The 12219-nt window shown below is 42.6% G+C and overlaps 1 protein-coding gene and 1 long non-coding RNA gene across 2 annotated transcripts in view; one reads left to right on the top strand and one right to left on the bottom strand.

Moving 5' to 3' along the window:
- Window positions 1–726: 726 nt before the first annotated feature.
- On the bottom strand, window positions 727–1696 carry LOC310841680. Its single transcript, XR_014562685.1, has 2 exons — window positions 1565–1696; window positions 727–1183 (listed from the first exon to the last, which is right to left on the bottom strand). It is a non-coding gene; the product is annotated as an uncharacterized lncRNA (long non-coding RNA).
- Window positions 1181–12219, top strand: part of TARBP1 (tRNA guanosine 2 -O-methyltransferase TARBP1) — a 31471-nt gene continuing 20432 nt past the window's right edge. Inside the window, exons 1-10 of the mRNA XM_083732051.1 lie at window positions 1181–3237; window positions 5389–5486; window positions 5972–6041; window positions 6762–6910; window positions 7596–7648; window positions 9038–9135; window positions 10525–10660; window positions 10744–10840; window positions 11317–11406; window positions 11602–11737. Of these exons, the coding sequence (XP_083588177.1) occupies window positions 2112–3237; window positions 5389–5486; window positions 5972–6041; window positions 6762–6910; window positions 7596–7648; window positions 9038–9135; window positions 10525–10660; window positions 10744–10840; window positions 11317–11406; window positions 11602–11737 (2053 nt within the window). The 5' untranslated portion in view covers window positions 1181–2111. The remainder of the gene's footprint in view (window positions 3238–5388; window positions 5487–5971; window positions 6042–6761; window positions 6911–7595; window positions 7649–9037; window positions 9136–10524; window positions 10661–10743; window positions 10841–11316; window positions 11407–11601; window positions 11738–12219) is intronic.

Raw genomic sequence — 12219 nt, 5'->3', positions numbered from 1 at the left:
AAACTAAATCAATGTTGAATAGCCTTTGTCTAAATTTTGTCTCCATTTTGCTACACGTTCATGGCACAAAATTCTTGGTCCTGGACCAGTTTTATGAGGCTCTTTAAAAAGGTTGATACAGATCAAAATTATCTCTTTTTTATTTTAAGGATTATAAATTTCTGAAAGGTTATTAAACTTTTATTTCCATTCACCTGTTCTTTTACGGGTGTGTGTGTGTGTGCAAAATAGTAGGAAGTCTTGACGATAGCACCATCTGGTGTTCTGAGAGAAACACAGCAAGCTGTTTCTAATGCAGTCATGGGGTTGTAACGAATTCCAAAGAACAGACTTCAAAGATAAAAAGAATAGCAGAGAACAAAATGGGACAGATGCCACGCTCTTGAATTTCTCATTGAGAGGCTACTGATTGCTATGAGAGTCACATGCTCATTTAAAAGCTTGTTATGGTAAAATGCCTTCTCCATGTTGAAGGATAAGAACGGTTCATCTAACAAGGTCATATAAACAAATCCTATGTGTATGTCTCTTCATGAGAAAATATATTTGTGTTGGCCCCTAAATGCCATTTGGTATCATGTTCCTTTTGTGCTGTATTAATTCAATTTTAATCACTCCACTTCATATAAATAAGGTTCTCTCTGGGGCGATTTATTCTAGTCACTATGTCAGTTTGCCATATCAGCATTTATAGTAATGTTGCTATCATGAGAGACACAGAGAAAGTGAAACCTTATCTTTTACTGTAAATTACTATGTTACAAAAATCTGAGTGCACACCTTCTTTATGCACAGGGATTCAGACACAAAACAAAAATAAAATACACATTCCGTATCAAGGCCAACGTACCCTGTTGCTTGTGTCTTTCAGTGCAGCAGGTGAAAACAATTACCTTGCTCCAGCATGAATAATCCAGCACAGCTTTTCACTAGTTGCACATACAGACATATATTTGGGTGCAAATGAACTAGTATGATCCAGTTCATGAGTTGCTCTGCTCCTCTAAGGGTGGGAAGAACCTCACAAGGATGCTGTGGACAATTCTTCCCACTGATATCCCCTTACACCCACTTGTGTGAACATTTTTATTTAGCCAGAACACCGAGTGCAACCCTACCCTCAAAATTACAGCACAGAATCAGAGAATTGTAATGATGGGACCACGAGGATCATCTAATCCAACTCCAGCAATGCAGGAATCTTTCTTTCTTTTGTCCAACGTGGGGCTTGAACTCACAACCCTGAGATTAAGAGCCTCATGCTCTGTGTTTTGGACACGAATGGACAACAGTCATGCGTCTGTTTATGCTAGGATTTTGCTTAGTTATGCAGTGCAAGTTTTTGAAAAGGGCCTAGAACATTACTGGGTCCTGCTGTCACTTCAAGGTAAATTTTGTGGAGCACAAATTCTGACGTAAACGTTCTGCTTGAGCAGAGCAGAGGCTTTTCTAGTTTAGCATCCTCTTTCCTAAGGTGGTCCATATGATAGGGATGGCTGTAGGCAGGGTTGGACTAGATGACCCTCAAGATCCCTTCCAACTCTACAACTCTGTGATTCTGTGCCTCCAGGAAGCACACAAACACGAAGAGGGCAAAAGCCATCTCTTGCTGCTGCTGTCATTCCCCAGCAACTGGTCTTGTGTCAGCATTAAAGGATCAATGGCTCTGGCAGGTGCAGCCTACTGATCAATTCAAAGCTGTCACTGGCTGGCAACCACCAGACTTACAATCACAACTTTGGAAAACATTTTTCTCTAAGACTCTGTAGTTTGGGGAAGAGTGGGGTACAGAGGGGAAGTATTTGTTATGTGCTATTTTTGAAAATCAATGAAAACATTTTTTTTTTTAACTGTCACTAGCTGTAGTGCACAAAGCCTATACTTTGGTGCAGCTCTTTTGCATGTGCAAGGATACTCCAGATAAGTGATTTGAAGACTGGTCTGCGAAACCCACATGACATATACGCAGCCTTCCCAGGCAAGCTGTCCTTTAGTTTACACTCCGCAGCCTTAACGTTCAAAACTTTGACCCAATCCTAGTCGCAAGCGGTTCCAAGGACATTAGAAACCCATTCATTACCCGGCACGGTGACGGGGTGGCGAGACGACAAATGCGGGCAGGGGGAAGCTGTGTGGTTTCGCCTGCTGAATTTCTGCCTGTCAGGGGTACCGAAAAGGCAACCCGTGCGAAAGGTGCAGCATCGACTGCTAGGCAGGCCTATCATCAAGCTAGCCCTCGCTTTCCCCGCAGCCACCTTAAACGCAAGGGCTGCTGGGAGCAGAAAGCGCGAGGAAAGGCGTCGGACAGGCCTGCTAGGCCGCGCGTGCTCCCCGCCATGGACGCGGTCCTAGCCGACACGCTGCTCTCGCAATGCCCGGACTGGGGCGCGCTGCTGCGGGCCGTGTGCGGCGGTGGCGCCGAAGGCGGGCCGCTGTCCGTCGAGCAAGCGGAGACGCTGCGCTTCCTTCTTGAGCGGGTGGCGGCGGGCGGGCGGAGCGGCGAGCGGGACGCGGCGGCTCGGCGCGTGGCCTGGGAGGCGGCGCTGGGCCGCTGCCTGCCGGTGCTGCTCGGCGGCGCCTCCTCGCCGGGGGAGTCCCCGGAGGAGCGGCTGCGCCTGGCCAGAGCCGCGTGCGGGGCGCTGCGCTGCTGCGCCTCGCTTGGCGGAGCCCCTTTGGCGGAGCGGCTGGCGCGGGAGTCGCTGGAGGCCCTGGAAGGCAGCGCGGGGAGCGGGCGGTTGCAGGTGGAAGCGGCAGTCGAGGTCCTGGCCGCCGTGGCCCCTTGGCTGGAGGAGGCGGCGCTGCTCGGGCGAGCCGTGGCGGCGGCCCTGAAGCTGCTGAGGGGAGATGGAGAGGACGACGAGGAGGAGAAAGCCTTGCTGGCGGCCGGGAGGCTGCTGCCGGCGCTGGGGCGGAATAGCGCCGCACTGGGGCTCGTGTGGGAAGGGCTGATGGTGCTGCCGCCGCCGCCTCCCAAGGGTGCCCCGCAGCGGGTGAGCCGGACCCTGCTGGTCTTGAGCGCCCTCTCAGACGCGCTGTTTCCCGCGAGCGCGCAGGTGGAGGCGGCTGCTCAGCTACTCGACGCCAGGCAGTGCAGCAGTTTCTGGGAAGTGGTGCAAAAGGGGCTGACGGAGAGCGATGCCCTGTGCAGGAAAAGAGCCCGTTATTTGCTGAAGCGAGCAGTGGATGTCTCTGATAAACTACGCCTGGAGTGCAGGTGCAACCGGCACAGTGGAAATGGTACAGCCCTGGTGATGTAGCACCCTTGCTTAACTTGCTTCCACAAATGCCATGTCACACACACACACACACAACAATTTCTTTTCTCTTGGCCACTTCAGCATGTGGTAGGTTGTGGAGAAAAGCCTTGCCTTGGTCAGCTCTGTGACCCGTGGCAGGCTGGACATGTGTATTATTCACCACATATAATATCCGACCTACGGCTTGGCTCCACAGAGCTTTCTAAATATGGGTTAGTGTTGACTTTGAATTTTACATATGGTAGAGGATAGCCGTGACCAGCAAGCCATAGGCTGCAAGTGAAAGACAGGCCTTTTCTCCATGACTCCCACACTCAGAAATGAATTACATTACCAGTTATCTTGTCTGCATCTGTACAAGATTAGAATCAGTGCATAATGTTTGTGTGCTTTAGCTGGGATGTAATAAAAGAACAGGTCTCCTTCAAGCGTTTGTCATAGAGAGAACGTGGGCACATGTACACACGTCTTGCCACAATGCTGTATCTTGTAAAAATGCCCCTTGTATGCCACTGCTAAGGCACAAGAAGTGCCATCTTCACTTGTGCTTTAGTTTTAAGTAGCCCCAGATTGTTGTGTCATACTTAAAAGGTGCAGCCCCCAAACCTCTTGAATGGCACATTGGTGAGATGCTCTGAGTAGCGTTAAATTTAAGAGACTGGTAGAAAGTGAGCAAGTCTCTTTGGTTCTGCTTTAGCGAAAACAGGAGTTTGTCTATCATAGCAAATGTGGATAGTAAAACCACAGCGGTGCGCCTCTAAAGGTGTCTATAAACTTAGTTAGATGAGCAAACAAAATGGGAGGACCTTCACTATGGAATTACAGTGTTCTAGAGCCACACAGGAAGCTAGCTGCCTTTTTCTGAATCATACCATCAGTCCATCTAGTTCAGTATTGCCTACAGCAGGGGTCAGTAAACATTTTCAGCAGGGGGCTGGTCCACTGTCCCTCAGACCTTGTGGGGGGCCAGACTATATTTTGGGAAAAAATAATGAACTAATTCCTATGCCCCACAAATAACCCAGAGATGCATTTCAATAAAAGCACACATTCTATTCATGTAAAAACACCAGGCAGGCCCCACAAATAACCCAGAGGTGCATTTTAAATAAAAAGACACATTCTATTCATGTAAAAAACACGCTGATTCCCGGACCGTCTGCAGGCTGGATTTAGAAGGCGATTGGACCTTAGTTTGCCTACCCATGGTCTACAGAGACTGGGAGCAGCTCAGGTTTTCAGTCAAAGGTCTCCCCCAGCCCTACCTGGAAATACAAGGGAATGAACGCTCAGATCTTCTGCATGCAAAGCAGACGCGCTATCACTGAGCTACAGCTCTATCCCCAACCACCATTTCTTGTCAATGGTCTATTCTTGCAGATACTGCTTAGGGAGATAACAACCTTTTAAAAAGGTTTTGACTGTGAAGGAGGATGGGTGAAACAGTGACCAAAGTGAAGGCCATTGTTTAATTGTTCATGCAATACCTCATTAAGCATGAATTTACCTTTTCACTGAGAATGGAAGAGAAATGCTAATGAAAGCATAACCCAAGGTTAGAAATAAACATTAAGGATAGAAGAAAGACACTTAAAAATCTGGTGGCACAATCCTCCTATCACAGTCTTTCCTGGTAACAATGTTGTTCCACACCTCAGATATACTTATGGGGAGGAGCCTTTTTCAAAACGAAAACCAATGGGATGTGGTGTACTTGTGATATACATGAGTGGCCAGTTTGATGGCAAGTGGTGGAGCTGCTGGATGGTAAGATGTGAGTTGCAATAGTATCACATCTGCATTGTACTCCCTGTTATATTATGCTTGACACAGTGATAGTGCGCCAAGATAGGAGGAGGCTTCCATGGAAATAGGTTGCATTCCCCTCTGCGTAGGAAGGAAAGGGTCATGCTCTTGACCTACATTAATACTTTTTGCTTTCCATGTAAAGTTTTGTCCACTAATACTGAACGATTGCAGCCTGTGCTTTCAGTGCTTACTGTTCTTACAGGCTTGGTATAATAGCCTTTTCATGCTAGTGACATTAAACTGGATGTAGTATCATTCATATGTTCCCTTTGATTAGAGGGAAGAGAAAAAATGCCTCTAATTTGCTTGTATTGTATTGCAGAACCATGTCTGTTCTGGTGGTGTGCAGAAAAAAATGATCAACTTATTCAGTTTTGGGAAAATTACATCTTAATTATGGAGACTTTGGAAGGAAATCAGGTAAATATGTAACATTTTTACAAAGTGCTGCTGAGAGTCGCTGTTCTTCATTGTTGCTATGAATACGCAAAATAACAGGGTTGTTCTATACAGTGAACAAATCCTGAACGCTGACGTCAGGAAGTATAAGACTATTTTTTTCTTAAACAAAAATCTTCCATGCATTTTGAATGTATCAATTTCCCTTTGCATGTTTATGGGGAAACAAGTTAAAAAATGAAAACGACATCTCAGTCTTAAGTTATACTCCTCCAAGTTCCACTGAAGTCGATCACAGCATCAGAATTGTGTATAGATTTGCTGTTCACAAGGGGCTGAATCTTGCTTACACTGAGACACTGCGTTATAATTTCTATTATTGTAAAGTCGCTATGTTATATAATTTCATGCCAGAGGTAAATATCTAGTTCTTAACTGTAGTTATGATACTTTTCAGTTACAGAGTAAATCAAATTAATGTAATAATGTCTGTTTTTCAATTTTAGATACATGTTATAAAGCCAGTATTGCCAAAGTTAAATAGTTTATATGAACATGCAGTATCAGAGCAAAATGGTAAGGCTATTTTTTTTAAAGAAAAGTGCCAATAACTTTGACAGGAATCAAAGGATTGGTTTATATGTTGCAAAAATTCCTGGCACTTGGTTGCTCTCATAGGCTGTAACATTGATAATTTCTAAATGGACGCAGTTTAAAGGCCAGTTCATACAATATCAGTTTAGAAATTCAGTACAGAACAATGGGACATCAGAATTGCACCCCACATTAAACATTCAACATAATGTGTGTGGCCTGAGAGTAGTCTTTCTGCAATTCCTTCCCATAAAAACCATGGTGGAAGAAAAAAACCACAATGGAGGGAGGGTTGCAAGCTAATACTTTCATACTCACATATTACATTGTTCATGGGATAAGAGGTGTGTGATATACTCTGCCACATTTACATAATGTAGAAAAAAAATGGCAGTTAATTGCATGAATTATCCCTCAGTTGTATAGGGCATATTAGGACAAAAGTCAATATGAAAGGTGAGAGACATGGAGATAACGGGTCTTCTCAGCCAGATTTAGGTGGATGTGCTACACAATGAAATGACAGTTTCTTAAAACTCTTTTAAAAATGTGATTAGATGTAAATATATTGTGAAAACCTATAAAGGTACATATGAATAATATGCGTCCCTCCCTCCCTCCCTCCTTCCTGCATACAGATAAAATATATGTCGAGATTACTGTCATTGTGTACCCTTGTAAAAAATCTGTTTTTTGCAACAGATAGTTGGGTGTTTCATCCATCATGGCATATGTGCATCTACAAAAGAATGTTTGAGAGTGAAAACAAAACATTGACAAAGGAAGGTGTAATTCACTTTCTTGACATCTGGCAAATGAAACATATCCCTATGTCACCAGGATTTTCAGAGGTAACATTTTCTTCCCTTTCTCCTCCTAAGATTTCCTGTATTGTACCTCTTGAAGTTTGCTCCTTTGTCTATATTAGCCGGGGGGTGGGGGGGATGTTAAAAGCTTGCTGCTCTTGAAGGGAACCTAAGAAAAACATAATTCTCTTTGTAAGCACACCAGCTTGTCCACCAGTGTCTAGGGTACACACTGCCTGGTTTGCTCTGATTATAAGGGCAGAGAGCAACAATTGTGCCCATTACCCTAGTAAAGTTCATCTCATTTTTGAGATGCGGGAAAAGTGGTAGTGAGTAGGATCCTTCTAGCCATAGCATTTTTGGTGATAAATTATAATGGTAACAGATCTGCACTTTTAATTTTATTTTTAGGGGAATAGCCTCATTACATAATACAGTTCAGGAAATACTTTTGTTTCTTTTACTCTCTGCTGTCATGTATATAAATCTTTTGGAATATTTTTTTCTTTAGCATGTTTATAAGGCTGATTTCTTTACCCATTTTGTATATTGAATGTGTTGTAAAGCCAGATCCACTGGTTTTCTGTAGCAAAAATAAATTTTACAGTTTCATGCTGACTTTTCTACTAATACAGGTCTGGTTAAACATCCATACATGTTTTGCAGGACAAATACCATTTTTGTCTGTGTTACAGCTTTTAATACAAGCACGCTTCCTTTCTTTCTTTAGTTTATTATTGGTCCTTTAATGGATGCCCTTTCGGAAAGTTCTCTCTATAGCAGGTAATAAATTATTCATCGACAACTTGTTGAATTTCTATAGATACTAAACCAGATTTTTAAATGCCACTTACATAGGGCTGAATATTTGCAGGTATTTATGAATTTTCCTCCATTGAGGACAGGGATTGAAAAAAATCCTACCAGGTTTCATTGCCTTAGAATTATGTAAATATATAGTGCACCCACATTTACAGTACTGCAGGCAGTTCTAAGTGTCCTATCCCACAAAAGATGAGAGGGAACTGGAGCAAGTACAGAAAACATTTCTCTCAGTTTTCTAGATTTTTAGTGTTAAATGATGAGGATTATAATTATAAAAAACTTCCTAGGTGTGTTAGGAGGATGTTTTTTGTTGGGATGGAAGCTTTTCTCAGTAGAGCAATTCTAAGTTCTGGAGTGGAAGTGGGAATCTGGGGCAGAACCACTGCCACATCCAGAGGCTTGATTTGACCAGGGCTTCAGCATTTTTCTGCCTTTTTATTTCTGTATTCCTTACCCTTAAATTGTCCCACCCACTGAAACCAATGGGAGGGGAAATTAACTACACCAGCTTAAGGCTAGGGTAGTTATGGGGTCTAATCTACAGGGGGTACAGGGGACTCTGACACATTCCCAACCTATTCCATTTTGGCCCTTGCTATGGCAGGACACAGGTGGTGCTGTGGGTTAAACCACAGAGCCTAGGACTTGCCGATAAGAACGTCGGCAGTTCGAATCGCCGCGACGGGGTGTGCTCCCATTGTTCGGTCCCTGCTCCTGCCCACCTAGCAGTTCGAAAGCACGTCAAAGTTCAAGTAGATAAATAGGTACTGCTCAGGCGGGAAGGTAAACGGCATTTCCGTGCGCTGCTCTGGTTCGCCAGAAGCGGCTTAGTCATGCTGACCACATGACCCGGAAGCTGTACGCCGGCTCCCTCAGCCAATAAAGCAAGATGAGCGCCGCAACCCCAGAGTAGGCCACGACTGGACCTAATGGTCAGGGGTCCCTTTACCTTTACCTTTTATGGCAGTAGCAGCTGGTGGTGCTCATACACTTACACAGCTTTCTGTGGATGTACTGGGAGGTTTCTGGGATGGATGTACCTTCCTTTGACAGGGGTTAGAACAGGGGTTGACAGCTCTGTTAATCGGTGGTTTACTAGCTCAGAATATTTTTGCTTGAGAGAGACTAGCTTGGTTCCGACATATTGGTCTGATATTAAAGGTGACCTGCCTTTTTAACAAAATGAAAACTTCTGTCAATTAACCTGTAAGTTATTTTATACTTCAGTGTAACAAATATACGTATAGAGGTTCTAGTAGTATGTAAACTGTATTTGTTTAGTTGATAAAGTTGACAGTTTTGTCTTTGAATTTCTTCCACCATATTTCTCTGTTTTTAATTTAACAGGTTATCAGGTCAGATTATCGGAACCTGTCCTCCTTTAGGAACGAAATTGCAAATGTTCTTGGCTACCTTTTTTACAAGCCTCCCTGAGAAAGAAAAAAGTATGTTTATTTAAAATATTTTGATTTGGAATTACATAGAAGTCACCTGTCTGCTTCATTCATGCCAAGCGGCCAAAGTAGGGAGGTGGTTGGAAAGAGAGGAAGTGGCTGTGTATGCCCAGCATATAACACCATCTCACTTAGACTTCCACCCTGCTTATGCCATGAGTCTAGCACAGTTGAATGCAAAAAGTGCCTAGCCTTCATTCTCATAGCTTTGTTTACATGCATTCCCCTTGAGTATGGGTGAAAAGTCTGGAGAAGCTGGCAACTGCTGTGCAAGGGCACAGAGCTACCTCTGTTCTTGAATTGCTTCTTTCCTTCCATTATTCCTAACCTGACTGGAGATCCTGAAGGGACCTTTACTTTTTCTCATTTATTATGTTGTCATCCCATTTTCCAAAATATAGGGTGTCGTGTGTCTCTTCCCAGGCCTCATCTTAAGCTCCTAACAAGCCCATGAGAAACATTAGGCTGAGAGAGACTGATTGGCTCTGGGTCACCCAATGAGCTTCATACCTGAAATAGGATCATTGATGCTAGTCATACACTCTAAGCACTTCCCTACATTGACTTTCCTTTAGTTATGCTTTCCATAGTGGTTGGGGTCAGAATCTGAGGGAGATGGTGAAAGCGTGTACACTCAGGAATCATTCACAGTGCATAGCAGGTTTGTGGTGTTCTTCTGCCCGTGTAAGTCAGCATGTGTACAGTGTCATAATGCTGCTCTGTCTTGCACCTGCTATGTGACATACCAACAATTTTGTATGAGGCTTGCATTCCTGGCCCCTGTGCATGTTGGGGGAGCCTCTGCTGCCCTGTTTCACTCTGTCCCCATTCCACCCTTCTTCTGGGTCCAAAAGGACCTGCACGTTGGCGGTCATGCAGCAATTGGACATGTGCAAAACGGTTACCGCCTGTACTACCATGTTTTTCTCTGCTGTCACGTACATCTGAGTCAAATAAGCTGTTCAGGCTAGAATTAATGAAGAGATCATTTGGATTTTGGGAATGTAATCCATTTTTTCCACTTGGAAAAATGGCTTTCTACTGCTGGGCTTACTTTTGGGGTTAGCATTGTTTTATGTTAGAATTTTAAAGTGTTAAAATCGAAATGTGGAAAATATGGAAACAATGAGGAGAGGCAGGACTGAGATGTGGAGATATGCATCAGAGGTCCAGACTGTGGGGAGCTCTGAAAAAATAATAATTACAATTTGGATTATAATTTGGTCTTTTTATTTTAGTTTTTTACTTTTAACTGGATTATGATTGGATATATTAATTGGATGATTTTTATTGGAAAATTAATTAAAATGATTTTTTTTTAAAAAAGCATTGTTTTATGTTAGATGATTTAACAAAAATTTTGTTTTTCTTTTTTTAAAGGTAGTTTTTTGTTAAAGTTTATACAGAAGATGAGCAATAGGCACTGGTGTGCTGTTCCAATTTTGTTTCTGTCCATGGCACTGGCAAATATTCCAGCATATAGAGTACTAGATACTGAAGGACTCCTTGCTCTGAGGTACCATTTTGAGTGGTGTTCGTGTGACTAGTCCTCAGTTCATTGTTTTAACTTTTCAAAGCATGTATCTTATCCATTTGCAGAGATGTCCTGCAGTGCACCATGATCACCCATCAGATTCTCCTACGGGGAGCTGCTCAGTGCTATCTTCTTAAAGCAGCTATACTCTTGACAGATGTAGTAAGTGTTCCTATTCTGAAATATAGTTGCACTGGGAAAGGCATCAAATATAGCTGAGTGCTTTTATAAAGCTTTAGTGGATAAGGTTTGCTACTTCTTTGGATTAAAAGATACAGAATTTTAGAATCATTTGATTATCATTCTTAAATCTCAGGTGAAATGTTTTCCTCCTTTGCTTCATTTTTCTAGATGCCAAGTTTTCAGAAAACAAAGGCCATTGGCTTGGGCATTCTTAGACACAGCATTGTGGCATTAAAATGCATGACTACCCTAAGTACTGTGTTAGACTTGCGATGACATCTTTGCATATTGCACCTTGCGCTTCGTTCTATTGCATTGTGGTACTTTGCTATTAAGTTTCAAGGAGTTTGGAGTAGGGAGGGATGTGTAACATTGCAAAATGATTAACACAGCTCTGAACCTAAATATTGTTTTTCTTGGTTTCAAATGAATGTTACTTACATTTCTTTCCTTAGGAGAAAGTGTCCCTTTCAGATATCGCAAACTTCATTGTATCTCTGAAACCAGAGGAGTCATTAGGCAGAGGGACTGTTTTGTGGACAATGGTGAGAGAAGTGAAAGCAAACTGTTGTGAAATTGGTTAGTCATTATGGCATTTTAGATGTGTATTATTATGATTACGATTAAGCCTTTTGTGTTTCTATGCTATAAACTGCCCTGTGATCTTTAAATGCAGGGCAGTATAGAAATTTAATAAATAAAACAAAAATAAATTAAAAAATGCATTTTGTTTCTCTTAGCTTTGTAATTGGTTGCGTGCAAATGACAAGCACTTTCGAAAGCCTTTAAAGTGCAATGTGCCTCAAGACAAAACTGCATTAAGTGTTTATGCACAATCCCTTGTGGAGGATTATCTGAAAACACCTATAGCCAATTGTAAGTAGTTTTATAAATATTATATATAATACTGTTTATGTAAGCAATGAGCACATTTGTTAAATAGTTCTGTTCCTAAGGATTAAGCATTATTTAGCTCTGCATAAAAGTGTTTGGAACACTTGCTGGTTTATACATGAAGTTGTTTTGAAGGTGGTGCTTTGTGAGGAGGGGTAGAAGATCAGAGGTAGTTTGCATTGTAATAGATTTCTGCACACCTTACCAGAATCCCCAATTATGCTGAAATTCCTTGTTGGTTTTACTGCCCTACTGCTGGGACAATGCCACCAAGTTTGCTTTTGCATAGAAGCTCTTTGCAAATATTTATAAAGACTTAGATTTGATGAATTACATGCATCAAAAAGGGGGTTGGATTTGTGCTTGTGGAAAAGTAGCCGCGCATGCCTCTTGGCAAAGCACTTTTGAATCCAAGAGGAGTTTGAAAAGCACTGGTGTGACATGCTGTTCAAAGCAAAAATGTC

Source organism: Podarcis gaigeae, assembly GCF_964106915.1.
Source record: "Podarcis gaigeae genome assembly, chromosome: 3".
NCBI classification, from domain to species: Eukaryota; Metazoa; Chordata; class Lepidosauria; order Squamata; family Lacertidae; genus Podarcis; species Podarcis gaigeae.
The sequence above is the reverse complement of the archived record's forward strand: the minus strand, read 5'-3'. Positions and strand labels throughout refer to the sequence as shown.